The sequence below is a fragment of the Sminthopsis crassicaudata genome, chromosome 3, assembly GCF_048593235.1.
Source record: "Sminthopsis crassicaudata isolate SCR6 chromosome 3, ASM4859323v1, whole genome shotgun sequence".
NCBI lineage: Eukaryota > Metazoa > Chordata > Mammalia > Dasyuromorphia > Dasyuridae > Sminthopsis > Sminthopsis crassicaudata.
Genome location: NC_133619.1, coordinates 54,429,152 through 54,455,874, shown reverse-complemented (window position 1 = coordinate 54,455,874; position 26,723 = coordinate 54,429,152). Strand labels below are relative to the sequence as shown.

General features: G+C 38.7%; 1 protein-coding gene across 7 annotated transcripts in view; it reads left to right on the top strand.

Annotated features, from left to right (window-relative positions):
* Positions 1 to 26,723, top strand: part of RHBDD1 (rhomboid domain containing 1) — a 173,279-nt gene that overhangs the window by 76,004 nt on the left and 70,552 nt on the right. For 5 of the 7 annotated variants that reach the window (XM_074298571.1, XM_074298574.1, XM_074298572.1 and 2 more), the window contains exons 4-5: positions 10,876 to 10,964; positions 15,263 to 15,319. In XM_074298571.1, coding sequence (XP_074154672.1) covers positions 10,876 to 10,964; positions 15,263 to 15,319 — 146 coding nt within the window. The remainder of the gene's footprint in view (positions 1 to 10,875; positions 10,965 to 15,262; positions 15,320 to 26,723) is intronic. The other 2 variants (XM_074298577.1, XM_074298575.1) reach the window with 1 other exon arrangement.

The window sequence follows — 26,723 nt, the reverse complement described above, 5'->3', positions numbered from 1 at the left end:
TGTCTTAGTCTTCAGCCTAAATTTCCTCTATCCAACCTCTAGCCATTGGTCCTATTTCTGTCCTCTGGGTCAAGCAGAAAAGCCTTAATCTCTCTTTCAAGTGACAATCCTTCAAGCAGTTATAGTCTGATACAGCCCATCATTCAGATCTTTTACAGTCTAAAAAACATACCTATTTGTCTTCAATCCTCATATGTCATAGGTAATCAGAGTCACCTCTGTCCAAGAAGCATTGGGGTAGGGTGGAATCATTACATTTTAATGGGGCAATTTGGGCCAAATTCTTTCTAATGCCATTTGAGACAAGTCTGTGATGGGAGATTCTGGAGAATAAACTCATAAAAAGAGTTTATGAAGCTTGGAGATTGAATCTCAGGCAGAGAAATTTGGTGGAACTTGAGGAAAAATTGGAGAACAATTCATCTGATGAAAAGGGATTTAATCTGAACAAGAAAAAAAGACCAGAAAGGATTTGAGGAAATTTCAAAGAAATTATGTTTAGTCCAGAAAGATAAAAAAAGAAAAAAAAGTAGACTGGTAAAACAAAGTCTGTAGTGATAAAAGGGTGGAAAGTCAGCACTTGGGAAGTGACTTGGAAATACCTAGTTTGAAAGCAGTTTGAAAATAATAGAATTGAGACTCATGGAGAGCAAAGAGAATTTTTGGTGGCTTGAACTGAGGATTTGCATTTCTTCCAGTTTTTAAAATTAATTTTTTTTCAATGAACATACATTTATTTTCTTTTTCTCTCATTTTTTACCTACTCCCAATGGGCAGAAGGTGATAGTAAAATTGATATAAAAATATGCATAGTCCAACAAAGCAAATTTTCACATTGCCTAAAGATGCCCAAAGATGCATGTTTCATTATCTTTTCTTTCAGGAGGTGAGCAGAATTCTGTGTCACTAACTTTCTGGAACTGTAATTGATCAGAGTTCATAAGTCTCTCAAAATTGTCCATTTTTGCAATCTTATTATTATATAAATTGTTTCTACTTATGCTTACCTCGGTTTGTATCATTTCATACAATTTTTCCTTCTCTGAAACCATCCCTTTCATTATTTTTCATGGCATAGTAGCATTCCATTACTTTCACATGCCATAATTTCCTCCGCTATTCCCTGATGGCTAGCCAGGCACCCCCTCAGTTTTCAGTTCTTTGTCACCACAAAAATAGCTGCTATAAATATTTTTGTACATATAGAACCTTTTCAAAGTAAAAGCTGCTCTGTGTTAGAGAGTTCTGGAAGGATCCGTGAAAAGCTCTGAGGCATGTTTCTTCACTATTCCAGGTTATGAAAAAACTTGAAATCCAGAGGCCAGGTTATAATGGAAAGACAAAGTATGAAAAGGGTTTGAAGTGAAAAAGAAACCGCATAAGGAGTATTTTTTTCATTTCTAGACCCCACATTTAGGTAGAACATTGGTGAGAGAGCCTAGAAAAATGGGTGTCTGAGTTGATAAAGGACCTTGAGACTGTGTTGCAGAAAGACCATTAGAAGAAAATGAATATAATTGAAGATTCAGAGTCTTCAAGACTTTGAAGGACTATCTAGTGAAAGAAGAATTAGTCTTGTTTTCTTTAACACCAGAGGGCAAAACTAGGAATATCAAGTGATAGTTTCAAAGAAGTAAATTTGGGCTTGATAACTGGTTTCCTTAGTGGTTAAAGGTATCTGGAAGGTTACTAGATGCCTTAGGAGAAAGTGGGTTCTGATGTCATTGGGGGACCACTTTTTGTATATGTCCTCATGGAAGTTCTTTTAGGGGTGCCTTGGATTAGATGGCTCCTTATGGTGTCCTGCCTAAAATGTGGTATCCAGAGTTGGTTTAATTAGTAGGACTATTGATTTTCAAGTTCTGAATGCTATTACATTACAATGTGATCATTGATGATTTATATTAAGTTTTATAGTCAGTAAAACCTCAAGAATCTTTTTAAAATAAACCAATAAATAAAGGTCTAGCTGTACTTCTCTCGTTTTGTTTTTGTGAAGTTGATTTTTTTTAAAAACTTAAATAAGACTTTATATTTATCATAATTAAATTTCGTCCCATTGGATTTGACCCAACATGCTACTAGCCTGTTGAGATTTTTTTTTGCCCCTGACTTTCTTCCTTTCAGTTGACATCCCACCATCTTTGAGTGTCAGTCTACAAATAGGGATGATTGTGACATCAAATTTTTTATCCAAGTCACTGATAACATGATGGCAATTGTGTTGGTGACCTTCTTAGATAGCTCTCGTGAACTGCTGTGTTCTGCATAAGCTACCCCTTCAAAACAAATAAACTCAAAAACTCTTGATGGCTGATTTGCATCATTGAACCTAAACTGAAAGCCTGACCAGCCTTTGAGGTACCTCTGTCCATGAAGCATTGGGGTAGGGCATCAGTGGAATCATTACATTTTAATGGGGCATCTTGGGTCAAATTCTTTCTAATGGCATTTGAGACAAGTCTGTGATGGGAGATTCTGGAGAAATAGATTTAGGGAAAAGGTCAAGCTTGGATGGTGACTCTAGGGACACAAGGGCATCCAGGTCTTGGGATTTTGATGGGGGGGAATGTGTAAGAAAGATTAAAGGGAACAAAAGGATAAATAGATAGTGAAAGGGAAAGTGATAGGGGGCATCTAGGGCAAAATCTGATAACTGCATAATTTTTCCTAGCCCTGCACGTAAGAGAAATGCAACCAAATACTATATTTTCTTTCTACTCTTTCCCTAGCCATTATTGATTTATTCCAGTAACATAGATAATCTAAGTTTGACCATAATTGATTTTTTAATATTCTTTAACCATTTAAGGGAATGAAGTTGCAAATTAATAATTTTGGAGTATAATCTCATCTGATTTACTTATTACTTTTTTAAACTAGATGCAAAAATTTTGTGATTTATATTAAGTTTTGTAGTCAGTAAAACCTCAGGAATCTTCTTAAAATAAACCAATAAATAAAGGTCTAGCTGTACTTCTCTCGTTATCCTTCCCTAGTAAGTTTGCAATTTTTAATGCTAAAATATTATTTACTCAGGGTCTCTATGCAATCTGAATTTCTATAATGATTTTCTACAATAACAAAGAAACACAACTATAGTCATATATAGTTTTCAGAATTATTCACCTGCTCATCACCTTATTTCAATTTTTTTTTCAAATTTGTTTGAAGGAAAGGAAAGAGTAGAAATTCATAGAAAACTCATCAGTCCTAACTTAGGAACTTGGTAGGTGAGAGGGAGGAATTGTTATGAATTTGTGGATATGAAGATAACTGTGATTGGTGATTGTTTTTATTTTTGTTTACTATTTTTATTTTGTAAAGTGCTGAACTTGAATTCTATAATAGAATAAACTATCCCCTCATAAAAATTATTAAAATCATATCAGTATAAAAAAGTATTTAACCTATACTGGATTACTTGCTGTCTAGAGGGTGAATGGAAGGGAGAAAAATTTAGAATACAAGATTTTGCAAGGGTGAATGATGAAAACTATCTTTGCATGTATTTTGAAAATAAAAAGCTGTTATTAATTTTTAAAGCACAGGAGAAATATTCCTCTTTTAATAAAAAAAATATTTCATCTTAGAGACAACTTCTCTCCAAATGTCCTTATAAGAATATCTTCTTGCCCCAAGCTGGTCCTTAACCTGCTGGTCTGTTCCCTTATTGCTCATTCATTTTCCTGCTGACCAACTTTCCTTGACCCCATTTGGGTTTTCTTGACAAAATCATTTAAGTTTTGCCATTTTCTTCTCTAGCTTATTTCACATGATGAAGAAATTGAGGCAGACGCGGCGAAGTGGCTTACCCAGAGTCACAGGTCTACTCCCTAGCTGACCTGGTCAGAGTAGAGAGAGCATCATTATTCTGGGGATGCTGTGACACTGTAGATTTATTTGAGGTTTCTGCCATGAGTTTCTAATTATGTCTATGTTTGCAGAAATACAATCAAACGGTTCCCTTTGCATTCACAAATCAGCAAGCACGATAATAGGTAGGATAGGTATGTTCTCAAATGTGTCTCCCTCTCCCCCAAATTCCTATGAGTACTCTCTAGACTCACAACATGTCTTCTTCTTGATCAAGAATGAATACCCTTATTTAGAAACAACCCAATATCTGATCACCCAGACAAGCACGTGGTACCAGCCTGGGTCCAGTTTTTAAGCAGCTAATGGTCTTAAACTTAATGGGGGAGTTTCTCTGCCTACATCCTCTGTAGTATAGTACATAGGAATGTTGCAGTGTTTAGATATTTGGCCTGATTTTGCCAAAAAGGAAGAATTAATTTTCTTACCTTTTGGAAGTACGTTCTCTCTCACAAGACATTAGCTACCTTTCTGTGACTAAAAGAGTTAATTTGCTAAATGACTGCCACTGATGTGAGAAAAAGTCAATGTTTCTCCACAGATGAGTGTTATTTCCTTCTCGCTGCTAACATCAATCAGTCTACTTTTCCTCCCCCTCCTTCTTTCATTTCTCCCTCCCTCTCCTCAGATTCTAACTCAGACTTAGTTTTGATGGCTATCATATTCCTCCATCTTCTTTTTGTATTTATTCATTTGCAGTCTTTTTAAACCCACAATAAGATCTTTTAAATTGTTGCAATGGAACAGTTATACATAATGTCTTTATGTTTGAAGATGACCTAAGACTCTCTTTCACTGGCTTAACTTCTTTGCCATAATCAGCTCCCTCCATTCCATTATTTATGATTTCAGCTTCTTAAAAGTCATTTAGAGAGTTAAGAAATTAATTTTGTTAAATTATATTAAGCTTTGACTTCTAAATGAGGTTCAAGATGAAGCACTTGGTTTGGGTATGAAAAGGAAATATTCCTCCTGCACCTTTTAACATTGATATAATGTTAATAATTTTCTGTGAAAAGTGATTAAATGGGACATCAGATATGCATTTTTTAACTCTGTTATTGAATTCAAGTTCAGTGCTTTACAATATAAAAATAAACACCAGTCCTGGTTGATTCTCCACATTCAACAATTCATAACAATTCCTCCCTCTCTCTTCCCTTTTCTTCTCTGAAAATAGTATTGGGGTTTCATCCAGCTTAAACAAACAATTTATTAAATTCCTCTGGAAAAGCTGAGGGCCAAAGAATACCAGGTTTCATGCTGTTCCCCTTAGGAAGAGATGTGCTAAGTGTGTGATCCCATAGCTCTTTCACTAAGTGGTTTATGCCATTCCATGTATTTACCAAAAGGAATAAGTCTCTTTACTGAACCATTAGTTATGCTGTGGGAGGTATGTAATAAGAGCTTAACAAATGCTTTTTTAATTTATTCATATAAATTTGAAGAACTAATTGTCCTCTTAACAGTGTTTCTTCCTATATCTGTTTTGATGTATCTGGGAGTTTAGGATTTAGGGCTGTGAGGATTTGACTGGATAATGGGAAGAGATATCTTCTAGATTTTTCTGTCCTCTCTCCCCCTTCTGAAAATTTGCAACAGTCCCATTTCACTCCAAATTTAAGCTCCTTCCCCGTTGACTGAAATGTTCCTTAGAACCAAGGCCTTTAAATCCCCATAGGTATCATTCCTTTTGTCACATTCCACATCTGGTGAAAATAACTTCAATAATCCCTCATATACTGTTTCAGATACTATGGGAAAGCCTGTGGGTGGGAGAGCTTATTCCTTTTCACATTTCAGAGAACTAGAGAACTTAGTGCTAAGGTAGCTTTTAAAGATCAGCTAGCATAGCCTCTTCATTTTACAGATGAGGAAACTGAGACACAGAAAAATTAAAAGTGGCTTGTGTAAGATTCTATAGGTCCTGGAGCTAAATGAAGCTTCCCACCCAGGTCCAATAACCTTAGATCTTACTTTTTATACTATACCACATGTTTGTGGACTATGGGTATTGTAGAATCCACCAGTCAATCAATAAACATTTAGTATGAAGCCGGTGTGTAGGAGATGTTCCCTGATGGTCTGGCTGTATGAGAACATTTTGTTCCCTTGGCCTCAAAGGTGGCTGAAGCACAAAGAGCTTGGGCAAACAAGATATTAAGTCCTGCAAACCAGGACACTTTTGGTCTTCCCACTGGATTTTGGTGACTCTGGAAGAATGAGACTGATGACTTCGTGCAACTTTATCTCACTTAAATCCAGTTCTCATGTAAGGCAAGACATCACCCTGGGATATCATTGGTCTGTTTCAAAAAAATGAAGGGCAAGCAACCTCAGTAAGAGCCTAATATATATCAGCACAGTCCTAAGTGTTAGGGATACAAAAAGAGGCAATAGACAGTCCTTGTCCTCAAGGAGCTCAGTCTACTGGAAAACATGGAAAGAGGTCTTCCTTGTTTGCTTGTGTTGTAACTTGACTGGTGAGGAACGTACAGTTCAATGGAAAGCTCTGGGTTTAGATATGAGAATATTAATCTAGGTTTTAATTCTTGGCCGAGTCCTTAAGATTTCCTCTCATCTCTGTAACCCACTTTGATTCTGACCTTCAGAAAAATCTCAGATATTCTCAGGCTTTATTATCTATCTCAAATGTTTTTGTCATCCAAATGGGCCTCAAGTAGTCCCAAATATGAGCCTCCCCAGAAACCTTCTGCTGTCATAGATTTCCTGACTCCAACTGGGACCACCCAAATTCAGCTGTAGTTTTCTCCTCCTTTAGCAGTTTTCCTACCATCACTCAAACCCAGGGAGGCAGATTAGAGTGCCCAACCTATTTTCCTTGCTATGCAGAAAACATTGGGTTTTAAGCTACATTCAAGGTCACGGGATCATAAATTTTGAGCTTCATAGGAATTTGGAGGCCAAATAACCCAACCCTCCTTATTTAAGGAAACTGTACTGTGAGGCTTCCAGTGATTAAGTGACTTGACATAGGTCATACAGAAAATAACTGGCAAGGTCACGATTCTTCAAACTCCAAACCATTACTCTTTATTCTCCCAGCCTGAACACAACTATGTAATTTCTTTAAACTTCATGTGCTTCTATTCTCAGTCCAAGCTCATGAGTCGGCTCCCTCGCTCTTTAAAGTATATGTTCTACTTCTGACTTTCTCCTTCCCTCCCTCTTGCCCTATCTTTTTGGCTCACATGGTTACCAATAAAGGAGGTCCTCTTCTGTTGGGTCTACAGGTGCAAACCACCCATTTTTACTCTGACTCTTGTGATTCTTGATGTATCCTGAATTAGTACCATTCCCACTCCTTTAGTGATTCACCCAGTGAACTCAAATTATCCTCCCCTTTTGGGTACAGAGCCTACTGTGATCATCTCTAGGTTTCAAGCTATTTCTGGGTGAATCATCTTTGACCAGATGATGTTATCTTTTCTTTGCATTAAATCATTCTGACATCTGATTTATTTTCTCTCTAAATATTTCCATTTTGGTTTTTCTTCTTTTTATCACTCCTCTTTCCTTCTATCCCTGGTTTCTATTAATCAATCAACCAGTATTTATTAAGTAGCCATAGAAAGAAAAAAATGAAACAGTCCTTGTACTCTAAAATCTTTCATTCTACTTAGGAACTATCTAGGTACAACATACAGACACAGTCAATATAAGGTGATGTTGTGGGGAGGTACACTACAGCTTGGGGGTAAGAATTGGGGAAAGAAAAAGCATAAACAGAAATGTAATAATAGTAAGTATATAAATATAATAATACATATATATATATATATACACACACATAATATATACATATAATATAAAAAACATAAGGGGACAGCCTGTACACATAGATGGAGATGTAATGTTGTGCTTGAGCAACAACCAGTTAGCCAATTTGGTTTAAATAAAGAGTGGATAACAGGGATTTACATGTTTTAAGCCTGGAAATATAAGCTGAAGCCAGATTGTGAAGTATTGCGGCATACCCCTTTCATCTTAAAAGCAGTATGGAGCCACTGGAAGTTTTGTTGTTGTTGTTGTTGTTGTTGTTGTTGTTGTTGTTGTTGTTGTTGTTTGAGCAAATGAGACAGAGCTGGACTTTGATTTAGGAATATCACTTTGGCAGCTGTTTGGAGGATGGATTAAAGAGAGAGGAGATTTGAGTTGGGGAAATCATTACTAAGAGGCGATGAGGGCCTCAACAAGGATATGGAAGCTGGTAATTTGGTGGGTAGTGAAAAGGAACTTGGAGGTAGAAATAATGAAATCTGGCAGTTGATTAGGTCCATTAAGAAAGATAAAGGAGAAGAGAATGGTTCTGAGGTTGTGAACATGAGTGATTTGAAGAATGGAAATGTCCTTAACAGAAATAGAGGCATTAGGAAGAGAAGTGAATTGGGGTGTGTAGGTAGGGGGGAAGGTGTTGTGTTCTTTTGTGGATATGTTGGGAATTGATATCCACAGGATATCTGGTTTGGAATGTACCATGGCGCTACTAGACCAGAATTCAGGAGAGTTCCTATATATCTTAGGTCTAAATAGAGAGAGAGGGACATCAACATAACAATGATGAATTGATGACTTGAGAGCTGATGAGATGACCCAGAGAAAAGAAGGCCCCAGAGGGACCACTGGATATGCCATTGTTAGAGGAAGTGACATGTAATATCATGAGAAGAATCTGAGAAAGATTGACCAGCCAAGTAGGAAGAAAGCCAAGAGAAAGCAGTTCTCTTCCCAGAAAACCCAGGGAGTAGAAAATATCCAGGAGGAAGTGGTATCCAGTAACAATTTCCTTATGAAAATACTATGGAATTGTAGACAATTGAATTTTGTGAATATGTTCACAAAATAAGCAGAAAACAGCACAGGACACTTGACAGTTGATGCTGTGAGAACTCTTCAGAGATGCTTGTCTTTTTCTCACTCTTCTTGCCTGCCACATTTATGTTCTCTTTCCTTCCCCTTGTTTGAAGCATCGAGAAAGCCATGGATAGGTTGGGATGGTTGGGTAACTGGACTGAAGACTTAAAACACTCTTGAAGCCTTGGGAGATGGAGGAAATGAACTTCACATAAGCTGTTGCAAAGAGTTGGCCAAATGCTACCATGATGTCTGTGAAACCATTTTAAAATTAGTCCATCCTCCCCAAACCTTCTGTTTAGATATTTTAAGAGTAGAGAAAGTTAGGGAACAATTGAAAGAAGCTTATTTGAAAGTAAATTTTATTTGAAAATAAATTTGAATGTCTTGACTTCTGGAAACCTGAGTTGCAGAGGGTTACGTTGATCAGGTATGCGCATTAAATTTGACATTAATATGGTATCTAGGAGTGGTGGATTCCCTGGGGTGTTTAAGGTGGGGTAAATCTGCTTATTCTTTTAGCCTGGATAAGGAAGGGAGTGAGGGAGAGAGGAAAGAAGGGAGGAAGAAGAGAAGAAGGAAAGAAAGAGAAGAAATTAAAGACAGGAAAGAGGGAAGGAAGGGGGAAAAGAAAGGAGGAAGGGAGAGAAGACAGCAAGGGAGGAAAGAAAGAAGAAAGATAGGGAGAAAAGGTGGAAGGAAGAAAGGGAGGGAAGGAGAAGTAGAGAGAAAGAAAAGAGGAAGGAAGGAGAAAAAGAAGGGGAAAGGGAAGAAAGGAAGGAAAGGAGATTTTGAAAAATTATTGTGAAGCAATGGCCTATTTAAGAAATGTTACAAAGGAAATTGACAGGACTTGGAAACAGATTGGGGGATCAGACATGAGGTGCGTGTGTGTGAGAGAGAGAGAGGGAGACACACAGACACACAGAGAGAGACACACACAGATTTGTGTGTGTGTGTGTGTGAGAGAGACAACACATACAGAGACAGACAGAGACAGAGAGACAGACACACAAACAAGAGAGATTTGTGTGTGTGTGTGTGTGTATGTGTGAGAGAGAGGGAGAGGGACACACACACACAGACAGAGAGAGAGAGAGAGAGAGAGAGAGAGAGAGAGAGAGAGAGAGAGAGAGAGAGAGAGAGACAGTGACACACACACAGAGAGACACACAGAGAGATTTGTGTGTGTGAGAGAGAGACAACACACACAGACCAAAGATAGAGAGAAACACACACAGAGACAGAGAGGCAGACACACAAACACAGAGAGATTTGTGTGTGTGTGTGAGAGAGAGAGGGAGACACACACAGACGCAGAGACAGAGAGATGCGTGTGGGTGTGTCAGACAGACAGACACGGAGAGAAGCGCGGGTACCACTGGGAAGTTGAGAAGATGGGAGGGTTTGGGTGATGAGGAGTTCAGTTCTGAACAAGTGTCCACTCGCTACCAGGCCTGGCCCTCGAGAGCTGACTTCGGCCCTGAGAGACTGGCTTTCCTGGGTCCCGGGGCCGCGGGTGTCGGAGCGAGGGTTTGGCCTCTAACGGCCGGGGTTTCAGGGTCCCTCCCAGCTCTAAGGGGTGGCGCAGGCCGGCCTTCGCAGCGGGCCCAGACTGGCTTCCGTGGGGGACGGGGGAGGGAGCCTCGCTGCTTTTCCGCAGTGGTTTTTCCCTCCAGACGCCCTGCTTGCGGAGCTCCCCGCACAAGCGCGGCAGTCTTGTGCGCCTTGAAAACAGACGGACAGCCCGCGGCTCCCATTGGCGGAGCGGGGCAGTGCAAACTGACTCCCTGCGCCACTGCAGGGAGAGAGCCACCTGGGTCGAGGAAAGCTCGGTAATTGACTGGCCAGACGCGCCCTTTCTCTCTCTGCCGCAGGGTCCGCATCCGTCCTCTCTCAGCTCCCCCCCCCCACCCCACCCCCCGTCTGGGTGTCGGGCCTGAGCCCTCCCGCATTAAAAGGCAGACGGGAAGGCGGGAGATGCTCCCGGGCTGACCCGCACAAAGGGCGCCCGGGGACAAAGGCTGCACCCTGAGAGTGACCGGGGGCCTCCCACAGGGAGGGGACAGAACGCGCCTGACCCGCAGCGGCACAGACACTCACTAAGGTCTCCATTCCTCCTAGGACTTCCTTTGCCGGGCATCTGGCCGGCATTATCGTGGGACTGATGTACACGCTGGGGCCCCTGAAGATGATCATGGAAGTGTGCGCAGGTACCGTGCAAACAGCACCCGAAGCTGCGGCTTCTCCTGCGGCGGCGCCTTCCCCGCCCGCTGTTCGGTGGCTAAAAATACCCCCAGCCCAAATCCGGGCCCAAGGAACCGCTGCTGCTGCTCAGCGAGCCTCGCGCAGCGTGCAGAGCGGCCCTGCCTTGGGCCTCAAGTCTCGCCTCCCAGGCGGAGGCGGGAGAATGGACCACCTCAGCCAGAGCCGCCCGGCCGACCCCACGTGGCCAGGAGATGGCACGTGCCCGGCTTTAAAGCAGCCCGTTTGCTGGCTGCCCAGGGATGGGCACTGGCTCGGGCGGCGGCCGGAGAAGGCACTCTTGGGTGAGGAAGCTCCTCCCGGGCAGTTGAGGTCAGCGCCTCTGCTCCAGCTTAATGTCTTAAACCGTGCCCTAAGAATGAAAGGAAGAGAAAACCTCAGCGTTTACGAGCTCCTACTGTGTGCCAAGCACTCTGCTGTATATAAAACCCGGCATTTATTAAGTGCCTACTACATGCCAAGCATAGCATATAAACCCCAGCATTTATTAAGCACCTGCTATGCTGTATATAAAACCCAGCATTTATTAAGCACCTGCTATCCTGTATATAAAACCCAGCATTTATTAAGCGCTTACTGTGTGCCAAGCACTCTGCTGTGCAGAAAACCCAGGATCTATTAAGCGCTTGCTCTGTGCCAAGCACTCTATATGCTTTATGAATATTATCTTATTTGATCCTCACAACCACCCTGGGAGGTAGGTACTATAACCGTCTCTACTGCATAATGGAGAAACCGTGGGAAACGGGTGAAGGGACTTGCCCAGGATCATCCAGTTAGAAAGTGCCAGAGGTCAGATTTAGCTTTTGGTCTTCCCGACCCCGGGATCAGTGCTCCAGAGTAGCCCCGATGATCCAGAAGCAGAATTCAAGGCCGTCCCTGACTCTCAGATTACACCACTGCCTCTCTTTAACATTATAAAAATCGACTATGTACAAGTCTTCTCTGAAATGGGACGGAAAGCCAGTTGTGTAGCCTGGAGGAGTCCTTCATAATAGAAGTCTGCACAGGCTGAGGAAAAAACCAAACAAACAAATCTGGAAGTTGTTTTTGCCAACAATTTTTTTTTATTTTCAGAGAACCCCCCTCCCATTTTAGAACATAGTAATTTTCTTCTCCCCTTCCCATCTACAGTAAATATTAATTGCATTTACAATATTTAAAGAAAATATTAGGCCAAAAAGTACAAAAATTAGGAAAGATCTTGCATTTATTTCATCTCTTTGAGACTATTTTGCTTTTTCTTGATCCACAAATAATTAGCTTTTATGGGTTTTGTTTATGATCATTTACATAAAGCATTCACAATATCAGAAAGTTTTCAGACCACCCCTTGTCTCTTTCAACATTGGGTTCGTTCCCTTTGCCTGGAGGCCTTGGAGTCCACCATGACGCATATGTCCAGGAGTTTGACATTTGCTCATTGCGGTACTGAAAGTCAGCTGAATATTGTCCATTTTTGTTTCCTTTGAGAGGAGATGTGACTGTGGAAATCTCTTAAGTTTTATTTTCTGAAAGCTTGGGACTTTGACTGCAAAAGAGATCTGGTTCCCATCGCACATGCTTTCTTTTAATGTAGTTTTTTGTGGCTGAGGGATTTATGTTCATGGGCGAAAAGTCTAGGTAAGTTTTTCTTTTCAATACTCAAGACTTTTCATGTTTATATCAGATGGGTCTGCCAACAGTTTGGAGGAAAGCAATGGACCAGTGAACAGAAAATTTAGTTTTGAGTCACAGTTCTTCTATTTAATCTGTCCGTGACTCTGGATAAATCACATCAAGACCTCAGTTTTTCTGCTCTGGCCCTCTCATCTTATTGATAAGGAAACCTGAGATCTGGAGAGATTGTGGCTTGTCTAGAGTAAGGTCAAGGATGAAATTTGTACTTGCCTCTTTTGCCAAAACTGGTGGACTTTATCCCATTGATTCCTTGTAGAATGAGAAGGTTGGAATAGATGATCTCTAAAGGTACTTTTAACCCTAAGATAGAGCATTTATTTAGCACTTACTGTGTGCCTAACTGGAGAAACAAGCATGAGCTGAAATAAAGACAATGCTTGTGCTTGAGGGATTCACAATCTAATTGGGGAAGATAATTCAAAAAAGATAACTCATCAAATTCACATTATAATTGGGGAAAATAATGCTGAAAAGTATTGGGGAAATTACTCATTTGGGGACAAAGTGGAGAAGTAATCCAAATGAGCTAAATGAGAGAATTAAATGAATTAACATATACGTAAAGCACTTTTTGTGGCTGTTCAGTCATTTTTCAGATTCTTTGTGACCCCATATGGGATTTTTCTTGGCGAAGATATTGAAGGTTTGCCATTTCCTTCTCCATTTCATTTCCCAGATGAAGAAACTGAGGCAGACAGTGTTAAGTGACTTGCCCAGAGTCACACCCTATTAAGTATTTGAGATCAGATTTGAACTCAAGAATATATCTTCCTGCCTCCAGACCTGGTACTCTAGCTACTGCATCCACAGTCGGCCCAGTATCACTTAACTGGCAAAGCATGGAGGCACTTTAAAAATGCTTCTAAAATTTTGCATTTAATAAATAAATGAAATTTAATAAATGCTTAAAAACATATAAATCCCTTTGCATACCTTAAAGTGCTATATGAATGCTATCTATTGTGGTTATTAGTCCAGGCATAAGCGGGTCTGGGTTGAAATAAGCATAGCTTATAAGCATCAAGTGCTCCCTCAAATAGAGGGATCCTGAAGAAACTTGCCAATTGGAGGAAAGAACTCCTTTTCCTTTGAGAAGAGGCTGCTATAATCCTGAGAGAGAACACTACACAGGCTCTTTATCAGAAATGTACAGTGGTTCCAAGAGGTCCATTGTGGTCACCATCTCTCCCTCTTGAAGAAGATGATTGATCCTGCTCAGGATGACCTCATATCCCTCTGCTTGATTCTACTGTGGCTTTCCCTGGGGGCAGGGAATCAGGATGTGAGGAGGACGTTCAGACATCACCTCTTGGTGATAGGTTCTGTCTGCACCAAGGTCAGCTCTACAGTTGCAATTCTAGTTAAGCATATACTTTTGACTCCATGAAGTCCTCGCAAAGGTCAGCTTCTTCAACAGGAATGAGAAGGGCAAGATCAGAGTCCTTGTTTTCCTCTCAGCATCTATTTCTTTTGCAGCTGATGCTAAAATAACACTTCAGCAATCCGAATCATTAAAAAAAAATCCTTCATGTATCTCCTCCAAAAAGAAAAAAATGCCAGTTTGTTGCAAGATAATGCCCACAATGCCAGTTTGGTGCAGGATGAACAGTGGGCACTTAGCCTATTCAAAAAAAAATGTCAGCTTGATGAAGGATGAATAGTAGGTTATAAAAAAGTGCCAGGTGGGTGCAGGGTGAATAGTGGGCATCTAGGTTATACACTTGATAGAATGCCAGGCCTAGAGGCATATGACCTGTGTTCAGACACTTACTAGCAAAGTAACTCTGGGCAAATCACTTAAATCCTGCTTGCCTCAGTTTCCTCAAAATGAAAAATGAAGATAATAATAGCACCTTTTCCCCAGAATTGTTGTGATGATCAAATGAGATAATAATTATAAAAGTGTTTGAACACAGTACCTACATGGCACGTTTCTTTATACTTGTTAGCTATAATTGTTGAAGATGAGGAATGGAATTTTCCCCAATGAATATTGTTTTTTTGTCAATTTTTCTCCTTTTTTTTGGAAGAGAGTTTAATTGATTTTTTATTTTAAAAATGTATTTATAACCTCAGAAACACAGTGAAGTTGTACTTATTTTCAAGTAATGCAGTCATGGGATTATAGGACAATAAGCCTAGAGACTGAAAGCAGCTAGTCCCAGCAGATTAAGTGTTAAGGGAGAAAACAAATCTTTCTTTTTTCCTAGAAAAGTTGAAAATATTAAAAAATGTTTTTAGTTTATACCAGATATCAGTAAAATGATTATAATTTTAAATTGTGATTTTTTTAAAATTGTGAATTTAGTCATCATCACCAAATACAAATATTTCAGCGTAAGGGGAAGAATAAAGTTGGCTTGTGTTTATAAAACTAGGAACTTCTTTCACCTACAGTGTTTTTTTAAAAAGTATATATTAAATTGAACAAGGTTATAACAAAATTGCTCTGATTTGTTTGCAAGCCTTTTGGAACTTTTTTGTTTTCTTCTATATATTTTACATATGAATATAATTTATAAAGCATAAAAATACTTTTTGCCCCTTTTTATTTTTCTTGATTTAGGCGTTTTGCCCTTGAATGCCCATTATCCAAGACAACAACATTACTATAATAATATGGGTAAGTACTTTATGAAAATAACTTCAACAGTGTTTTTTAAATTTTTCTTTTATATGATTTCTTCTGTATGGGAAACTTCTTCCAATGAAATTATTTAGGGTTAAGTGACTTTCCCTTATCACTTAACCAGTAAGTCTGAGGTTAAACCTGAGCCCCCCTTCTTCTTACTCTAAATTCAGCACTATTATTGCTTATTCTATTTATTTTATTAATTATTATCAAGGTACTGGTTTATTAATATGTTAATAATACAAATGATTATTCCATTTATTAATTAATATGCCAGTTCGTTATTTTCTTCATTATCAAGATATTAGTTTATTAACATAATAATATAAGTGGTTTTTCCATTTGTTATAATTTTGCTATTATTCATTAAGTAGTTTTAGGATGTCTCATTGTGGCATAGAAGCTCTGCCAGGGAAGCTTAAGTTCTGGTCGATCCCATTAAGTTGGGGAGGCTTCAAATAGTCCCATCGATGGATTGTGTGTCGGTGGGTTAAGGGTCCATTTGCCTAAATGCAGAGATGCTCATCACCACCTTGACTGTAGGGCGTGGCTTTTTTTTTTTTTTTTTTTTTTTGGTCCCAACAATCCTAGAAGATGTCTAGCCATTCTAACATTTTAGATCAGTTTCCATTGATGGTGGAGGTGAATGCTCACATCAACAAAGTCAGAAATCTTTGAAAGATTGACACAAAGAATGCTTGCTACAATCTGCTATTTTAAAATAATGATGATGGTGATAATGATGATAAAATAATTCTCTATTCTTTTTTTAATTTAAAAAATTAATAATAGTTTTTAATTTTTAAAATACATGCAAAGATCGTTTTTAACATTCACCCTTATAAAACCCTGTATTCCAGTTTTTTTTCCCCCCCTCTTCCCCTACCCTAGGTAGCAATCCAATATATGTTAAACATGGGCAGTTTTTCTATACATATTTCCTCATTTATCATGCTGCACAAGAAAAATAGGATCAAAAAGGAAAAGAAAAAAAAAGCCAAGCAAACCACAACAAAAGGAGTGAAAATACTATGTTGTGATCCACATTCGGTCCCCATAGTCCTCTCTCTGGATGTAGATGGCTTTCTCTATCACAAGTCTATTTATTGTAATTGGCCTGAATCTTCTCAGGGCTGAAAAAGAGTCACGTCCTTCACAGTTAATCATTGTATAATCTTCTTGTTGCCATGTACAGTGATCTCCTGGTTCTATTTACTTCACTTAACATCAGTTCATGCAAGTTTCTTCAGGTCTCTCTGAAATTTTCCTGCTGGTCATTTCTTACAGAACAATAATATTCCAAAACATTCATATACCACAACTTATTCAGCCATTCTCCAACTGATGGGCATCCACTCGGTTTCCAGTTTCTAGCCACTACAAACAGAGCTGCCTGCCACAAGCATGGATCTTTCCCCATTTTTATGATCTCTTTGGGATATAAGCCCAGTAGTAGCCCTGCTGGATCAAAGGATATGCACATAGGATTACGCATAGTTCCAAATTGTTCTCCAGAATGTTTGGGTCAGTTCACAATTCCACCAACAATGTATCAGTGTCTCGTTTTCCCACATCCCCTCCAACATTCATCACCATCTTTTCCTGTCAGCTGATCTGAGAGGTGTGTAGTGATATCTCAGAATTGTCTTAATTTGCATTTCTCTAATCAGTAGTGATTTTGAGCATTTTTATATGACTAGAAATTGTTTTAATTTCTTCATCTAAAAATTGTCCGTTCATATCTTTTGACCATTTGTCAGTTGGAGAATGGTTTGATAATACTCTATTCTAATATGGGACTGAAATTTCTTTTCGACATATGATAGAGTATTTCATTTGTCCCTAAAGATAAGCTAAAAATAAATTATTACTCCTATTTTAAAAGAGGTAGTAGACTAAGAAGGGGAGTTGGCAATAGGAGTGGTGAGTAGGAGTCTTAGGCATGAAAAAATGTGTAAGACCAAGCCCCAGTCATGGTAAAGTCCAAGCTAGAAGCAGCATCTCCCTCCTAGCTTAGAGGCCTTTCCATGTAGTTCACACTGTTGAGTGTAAGGGACTGTCTTCAATTAAATAAGACTACCCTAGCACATTTTCTGAATATCGTAACCATACTGAGAAAGTGCCTCTGAAATTAAGTGATATTAAATGGGATGAACACAATGCATTGTTTCTTCTCCCTCCTTTCCAGTAAATAGGTGGGGCAGAATGCCTGATTCAAATGCATAGGTCAAGGGCTGTATGTGTATGTACCACATTCCAGTTATCCCATGGAACGCTGGGGTAGCTGGAACATTGCCAGTTGACGTGCTAGGGAATCAGCAGGCTTGGGAAGTACTCTATGTACTTTGCACGCATGCCAATTTAGAACAGTTATAGAGTTCAAAATATAGCGTTATGGGCTTATGTTAAAGAGTGGGTTCAAAGGATTCACTCTTTCAAAGAAGCCTATGTTTTAGTCTACAGATCCCAGTCTGCTGTTTTTTCTTTATTTGGTCACAACATACTAAAGATCTTTTTTTTTTTTTAATCCATCAATCATTTACACTTCTCAATGACCATTGAAGAAAGAAAGAAAAAGTAGAAAGATGCCCCACATCCTCAAGAAATTTATGATGTATCTGGTAACATGGGACCAATACTTAACAAACACAATCCTGGGCAAATAACATTATGCTTTTGTCTAATGAACTATAGAATAGTGGAAATTAATTTATTCAGGAATAGATGTGAAAGAGAGAAGAATGAGTGAGATGTGTATAGCATGCATGGAAGGAAGCGTGGTTTTCCATTTAGCCTGAAGAAGAGAAGCAACTGTAGCTATCATCAAATATTTTTGAAAGACAGCCAATTGAAAAAAAAAAAAAAGTGGAATAGGCTATGTTCTGCTTAGTCCCAGGTAGCATAAGAACTAGAAGCAATGGGTAAAAATGACCAAAAAAGCTATTTTTTTCCTTTTCCATTAGTTAGCAATTTATTTTCCTATCTTCTCCATCCAGGTGTTCTCCCTTCCTTAGGGTAACAGCATATTACATCTCGGATAACTAGGTATCAACTTAACCTGATAGAATTAAGAAAATAATAATATTCTTTAAATAGTGAAGTCATAAGCTATCCTATCCCCACATAATATATGTGTGTGTGTATATGTATATACACAGACACATACACACACATACACACACACACACACACACACACACACACACACACACACACACACACACAGAGTCAAGCATAGTCAATTCCTGCACTGGCCTTATCTAAAAACATATGTCTCATTCTGCATCTTGAATCCATTACCATTCTGTCAAGAGTTAGGTAGAATGATTCATCATTAGTCCTCTGGAATCATGTTTGATCATTGCTTTGATCAAAGTTCTTAAGTCTTTCCATGTTGTTTAGCTTTACAAGGTTGTTGTGGTAGTATACATTTTCTCCTGGGCCTGTTCACTTAACTCTGCCTCAGTTTGTAATGCTTCTTCCCAAATTTCCCTGAAGTTGCCACATAGGTCATTTCCATTGGCACAGTGGTATTCTATTTCATTCATAGTTTGTTTAGCCATTCTCCAACTGATGACATGATGGAAACCGATTATAATTTTAATTATTCTTTCATATGATTAACTTAGTCATCATAACCAAATAAAAATATTTCAACACATCAAGAAGAACAAATTAGAGGAGTATATACTAAAGCAGAACAATTAGAACTGCCGCCAAAGTGGAACATTTCGGCTGCTTTTGAAGGTGAAGCATTTTTCCTTCCTGGACTTCTTAGAGCAGTGGGCAGAGGTCCCATGTGGGTATGTAGTAAAGGGTGTCTTCAGTTCAGATGGCTTAGACTAGATTACCACTGAGTCTCCTTCCAACATTGGTATCCCATGAGCTATGGTAATTGTCCAGTTTTCCTACTGATTTTTTTTTTATCAGTTTTAAAGCCCTATTGATAGGGTTCCTTCAATCCCTACACAAGTGTTACTGAAAAGATTAGTTCATGACCACCAGCCATGTTCCCACTGGATGTTGTTAGACCATCCACCAGCTGGTGTGCTGTAGCTGTTGGTAGTAACTTAATTGTGTGTGTATGTATATATGTATACACACACATATATATACATATACACATATGTAAATATATATGTATGTATATATATGTGTGTGTGTGTATATATATATACATATATATATATATATATATATAGAGAGAGAGAGAGAGAGAGAGAGAGAGAGAGAGAGAGAGAGAGAGTTATTTTACTGAAACTTATTTATTAAACTAAGAACATGGGACATTTTTTGGACAGTGGATGGGACAGATTATTTTATAAATCTGACAGTAACAAAAGTTTTTTTTTAAACACTGTTCTGTTGGTGTTAAATCAGAAACAGTGAGTGTGTTCACAGCTTATTTCTGTTTGTGACAGTCAGGGTGACAGTGGGCTTGCTTTCTTGCATTCATTACCTCTAGTAACTAGTATTATTATGTTAACCTGGAATAATTAAGAAAAGATTAATTCTTTAAATAGTCAATTTACAAGATATTCCAATTGGTGATTGGAAAAAGGAAAAAAAATGAGATCTTACAATTATAATTTTAAGGAAATAATAATTGAGCCTATGAGCTCTATGTTCAAGATAGCAAAAGCTGTAGGAGAGATAGCTATGGAGAGGGGTCAGAAATGGAAAGATAAATCTGGAATTCATCAATGCAAGGGTTATAATCAAGGGCATGGGAATGCATGAGATCACCCAGGGAGTAGATAGGGAGAATCATCCTTGAAAATATGTAGCAGCCCTAACCTCCCTTGGCATAATACACTGATCTTTCACTGACGTTATAATAAAAATGTTCTTGATTTCAAAAATTCAATTTCAAACCCAAATCTTTTCTGTGGCTGTGTCATTCAAGAAAAATTTCACACCTATTATGTGTAAGGAACTATGTGAGACCCTGAGGATTGGTGGGTGAGAATATGCAAAAATGAAAATTGTATAGACCTTATCTTTAATCTGTTTATCTTCTATTGGGAAGAATATGTCACATACAAAAACATAGCATGGGGAATGAAGGGAACAAAGTGATGTAGGAATATTTGAGGAATATTGTTTGTCCTGTGTTCTAGAAGAGCACCATGACATTGGGGAGGTGATGCTATGACATGCAAGTAAATTGGATTTAAGTGAGTGAGGGCTGAGCAAGGTCACTAGCCTCACTTTCTCCTCCAGAGCCCTCTGGGTACAGTGGCAAGATATACCTTGCTAACATTTGAGGAATGGATGAATACTTCCAGTCTGGAGAATCAGGGAAGTTTTATCTGGAAGAGGCACTTTTTGCTAAGCTTTTGAAGAAAGAGTCATTCTGAAAAATAAAGATGAGAAGAGCATGTGTTTTTCAGTGACAGGGAATGGCTTCAGTGAATGCATAGAACCCGAGGTGAGATGTCACCTAAAAGTCACATTTGGCTGCAATATAATATATGGGAAGGGTAGTAATATGAAATAAAGTACTATAGATATCTTGGATCTTTTAACTAGATTTTGGAGCACTTAACACTGCCTGGCATGGAACAGATTCTTAGTCAATATTGGTTAATTGATTGATTGGAGGACCTTTATTGAGTTTGCATTTTAATCATTTTATCATCAATTTACCAAGGACATAACCCTGGTTTTACCCTTCTCCTTCTTGCATCACTACTGAGCTGTCTATCCTATACCTGTATTGATTCCACGTCAATGATTGTTCATCTGCGAGTCTTTTCCCTCTGATCACTTCTGAGTACAACTGTTGCACTAATCTTTTTTTTTTTATTTTCAAAACATAGGCATAGATAATTTTCAACATTCATCCCTGCAAAACCTTGTGTTCCAAAATTTTTTTCTCCCATTCTAATTTCTAATTTTCCCAACAATTTTGATCAAATAGTGATTTTTTTTTTTTTTATCCCAGAATCTGGGTTTTTTAGGTTTATCAAAAACTGGATTACTATAGACATTGACTTAGTTATGTATTGTAAACCTAACCTATTCCACTGATCAACTACTTTTTTTCTTAGCCAGTACCAAATGTTTTTGATAACTGCTGCTTTATAATATAGTTTTAAGTCTGGTACAGCTAAGCTACCTTCATTTGCAATTTTTTTCATGAATTCCCTTAAGATTCTTGACTTTTTGTTCTTCCAGATGAATTTTATTATTATTTTTTCTAGCTCTGTAAAATAATTTCTTGGAAGTTTGAATGATATGGCATAAATAAGTAGACTAATTTGGATAATATTATCATTTTTATTCTATTTGCTCAGCCTGCCCCTAAGCACTTAATATTTTTCCAATCGATTGGATCTGGCTTTATTTGTGTGGAAAGTGTTTTGTAATTGTGATTATATAGTTCTTAACTTTGTCTTGGCAGCTAGACTCCCAAATAGTTTATATTGTCTACAGTTATTTTAAATGGAACTTCACTTTGTATCTCTTGCTGCTGGACTTTGTTGGTAACACACTAATATTTCTTAATTACATTTTCATTTGGACTCAGTTTCTGAGGAGGAGAAACAGATGGATAATCAGAGGTCTGGCGTCCCAGCTCTGCCACTTATTTATTTGACCTATGGACAAATGGTGGACTCCAGTCCTCAGTACAGTACAGCTGTAAAATGAAGTGGGTTGTACTGGATAATCTGTAAGATCCTTAAAATCCTGTGATCCTCTGCTCAGAAGCCTAGTCCTCCTTGCCTACTGTATCAAGTACGAGCATCCCAGCCAGTTTTCTGAGGTTTTTCACCATTCGGACTTGTTCTGTTTGTCCTAATTTTCTTTCTCACTGCTCCCAAGCTTGAATTTGTTGCCTAGTTTAAACTAATCTCATCTTCATCTATAGCCCATACTACATTTGTTGCCAGTTCTATGTGTGTTTATCTTTGTTTCATTCATTAATTAAAACAGAAAAAAATGACTAGGTACAAGTTTGTGCCAACTTCTGTGCTAGGCCCTAGGGATACAAGGTAAAACAAAACAAAACAAAATCCTCCTCCTTAAGGCACCCCCATTGTATTGAAGGGAAACAAATTAGCAGAGGAAAATGACTCAAATTTATATAAAGTAATTTCCAATGGGGGTTGGGGCAAGGAATGGCAAAGGTGTCCTTTGTGTTTGAAAGAAATGAGAAATCCTGGAAAGAAAGAGGAGAAGGAAAAAGAGAGAGACACAAGAGACAGAGAGGAGACAGAAATAGAGAGATGAGGATGGGGGAGACAGACAGACAGACAGACACGAGAGAGACACAGAGATAGAAAGAGCGTGAGAGATGAAGAAAGAGAGAGAGACAGAGAAGGGGATGGGGAAGAGGGTTGGAAAGGGGGAGAAAGAAAGGCAGAGAACATTCAAAGGCATGGAACTGAGAAATGAATGGAATGTCTTAATTCTTTGAGCCAATGGTCCAACGTGGCTGGAATTTAGAGTGTAGAAGATAATCTACATGTAGCCACATTGTAAAGGACTTTAAACCCCAAACAAAAGAATTTCTGTGTCATTTTAGAGACAGCAGGGGAGCCCCTGGAACTCTTGCAGCAGTGGGGTGATGTGCATAGGCCTATGCTTTAAGAATATCCCCATGGCAGCCATATCGGGGATGTGGACCAGAGACAAAAACTCTGCCTTTGTCATTTCTCTTTATTATCCTTGAAGACTTTGGTCATGCTATTCTACCTTAAGGTTTCCTTGATTGCATTTATTTATGATTCCGCTGAATACCTATAGAACTTAAAACACAAACCTGACGACCTCACGCTGATTTATGTGCTCTTTCCTGCTTTCAGGAGTCATTCTTTTTGCCTTGCAAACTGGATGTCAGATCACTTTGGGCATCTTGATTCCATGTCTCCTTTGGGCACCTAGCATAATGACAAGGGCAGAGTAGGCCCTTCCCAAACATCTGATTCCAACCAGTTTTTCCTAGGGGCCTCAGGATGAGAAATCTAGGCTAGGCCAGGAAAAAAATTTCCTCCAGAATCTGGGTACAGCTGCATTTCTAGTAAAATCTCTATTGATCTCTTCATAATGAATTACTACAGGGATAGGTCAGATTGACCTAGATTTTGTAGCTTACATTGGCTCTGAGATGTCTCTAGCAGACCCAGGTCTCAATGATACACTGAAAGTGGATGGCCATCTGGACTTGAGTACCATAGGCCAAACTGCAAGATCAAATGTATGGCAGAAAGTGTCCTGCACTGAATTTGCCATACTTATGATGAGCTGAAGTCTAAGTGTTCAGGGTTCCCCATATGGGAACCAAAAATATGATGATGTCATCTAGATTTTGGGGGCTCCCTTTCATAGGGAACCAAATGATAAAATTTAGATTTAGGGAACCAAAATGGGATTAGGGTTTCTGGTGGCTAGGGAGTTAAATGATAAGATCTAGTGGCAGGTTTGGAGTTCAGGGAATCAAATGGAGAGGTTTGGCTCCTCTACATCCCACTTGGAATTCGGCACAAGGGTAGGGAGTTTGGGGGAATCCCCTTCTGGCAGCGCAGGGATTCTCTGTACAAGAATTTACAAACCTGAAAACCTAGATTGATAAAAGAGGTTAATTATAGGGATTGGGAAACAAGGTTAGAAATCCCTACAAAGAGACATAAAGTCTCAATAGGGAAATAGGTAAGGATAAAGAGAGGGCAGCACTGGAAAAGAATATTATTCCAGTGGGCAGAGGTTTCCTTGGTGTAGCATGGCATAGCATGGCATCTTTAGAACCTCTGCAAAGAGAGGATTTTATGTTGGCTCTTTTATAATAGGAGCTTTGGCTGCAAACTGACCAGGGCTAGTGGGTGGAGTCCCAAAGAGCTGGAATTTGAATAGAATTGAATGAGTTTCTTTAATTCATTAGGGTTGGAATTTTTTTGCTCAGAACTGAACCAACCCCACCTAGATAATAGAATGTAGCTGTTTATGTTGTTTCCTTAGGGCGGGGTCCCTCACTGAAGCAGAGTTGAAGGAGATTTTCTTCTTCAAGAAGTTTTTAGAGTTTCCGGGTCCCTTCTTCACTTATAGAACTTAGGAACAGCTATTCTTGCTCTACTCTTAATATAAATAACAGGAAATATAAATATAAATAACAGGTACAACACCAATATTGTTAAAATAACTCTTCTCACTGCTGCGGTGGCTTGGATGATTGGGACTTCTTTAGTTCAAAGCTTCTTAAACTATGGGTCACAACCCATATGGGGTTGTATAACTGAATGTGGAGGTCATGAAATTATAATTTATTATCAGTAAGTGATTTATATATAAATATATATATACATATATATATATATATATATATATATATATATATATATATCTGTTTATATAACTATATTTCTGGGGTCACATAAAAATTTCTGAGGCAAAAAGGGGGTCTCCAGTAAAAAAGTAAAAGTAAAAAAGAAGCCCTGTTCTAGATCAAGGAGAGGAAGGTTGATGACTTTGCACAGCTTTGCCTCATTTAAATACACTGGCAAGTCAAGACATCATTTTCCTGATGTCATTTTTTTCCTCAGCGATAAAGATGGACAAGCAACAAACTGTGAGTAGCAGAAGTTGCCCCAGTGGGGGCCCAACTAGTTGGGCAGCGTTCCCCTTTCCTCCTGTGTGGGACAGTATGGACCACAAAAACCATTATTCAGTGAGAAAAAGCAAAAGGGGTTTATTACCATCTCAGGACAAAGGGCATCTCCTATCTTACAAGATGATTGTCAGTAAAAGGAGTACAAAACATAAACTGCAAAACAAAATTAAATAGAACAGAAGCTCTCCCTCTTGTTTGGGGGAATCCAGGCTTACACCCTAAACCCTGAAATCTATCCCAGAAACAAAAGCATACAAATCAATAATAATAAACTCTTAATTTAAATTTCCCTAGAGAATTGATATACAAGTAGATATCCCTGGATGAGAGAATTCAAAACCATCATCACCTTTAAAAGAAATACTAAAATGCTAATTAAGAGGTGGTAGGAAACAGGAGGGGAATGTTCATTCAAGACAACCAAATATCTGCAGCTTTTTTAGCTATAGTTCACCTTATTATAAAGTCTCAAGTCATAATTAAGTCAATATTCCCATAAGAGGTCTTCACTCAGTTGATCCCACACAATCCTTCCTCTCACTCAGTTCATTCCATACAACCCCTCTATTTATTATCCTTTGAAGACCTCTCACATCATTCTTGATACATTTCCTCAATCATCTTGTTCTCAGTTTCAGAGATCCCTCTGGATCTGGCTTATCCTTTTTTTCTACTGGGATCCATCCTCATCAGGAATCAATGAACCTATCTGTTTGATTCCTTGGTCCCATCCTCTAAAGGTCCAGGTTTTTCAATATTTCCTCTATGGAAATCCCAGTCATGTCCCTGAGGTTAAATTTTCCCTATAAATCTACTTATGTACCATCCCATGGCTGCCACCCTCCTCTGGGCCAGCCCACCCCAGCATCTTGCCTAGTGGTGTCTTTTCCCTTTCTCCATGTCATGTGATATCTCCCCTAACTCCACTGTGCTTTCCAACTCCACTTCTCTTTTCTACATCTAATTCTTTTAGGGTGTTAAGTCCCTTTCAGGAGTTAGCCTGCCAGCTAAAGGCTTGTCTGAACTCATGGGGTACTTCTTTTCTATTGGAAAATTGTGAATTCCACCAAGGAACTTATAAAAGCCCTTTCCTTGCTAATTATATGTTTTCTCAATTTTATAACAAATCCAGTGCCTTTGTCATCTGGTTAATAATTATTTTGACTATAATTATGTCTGGAGTCTTATGAACCTATTCAGCATACAAATTGGGGTTCTGTACCCCTGCCTCCCATCTATCACCCCAACCATCTGTGTCCCCAGTAATTAGAGTAGGTAACCTTTCACAAATAAAAATGCCCATCATGAAAGTCATCAACAACAAAAATACTAAAAGAAACAGACACATATATGTATGTAGCAGCACATAGAGGATTAGGCCAAATACTCACTTATTTAGGATATAATGACCACATATTTTCAGATAGGAAACTGTAAGATCTTACATTTACTGAATACTTGTCCTGATTACAGAAATTTGCTATAAGAAGAAAAAAGCAGGGACATGATTATAATCAAAAACTGTTCCTTCAGGCCTTAGTCTGAGAGCACATACATGACAGGATAAAGCATCCCTTAGCTTAGTTTAATAATTCTACCTTATAGCCAGATTCAGGAATAATCAGGTGGGTTCATATTCAAAGGAACACCGCTGGGAAATAGAGTCAGAACGATCCCACCTAGCTCTTGCCCAGATACTAACCTCCACATGTAACAAATCAGGATCACATTCCTCTGAGTACTTGTGGCATATTCCTTTCAGATGTTAGGATGACTGGCTTGATG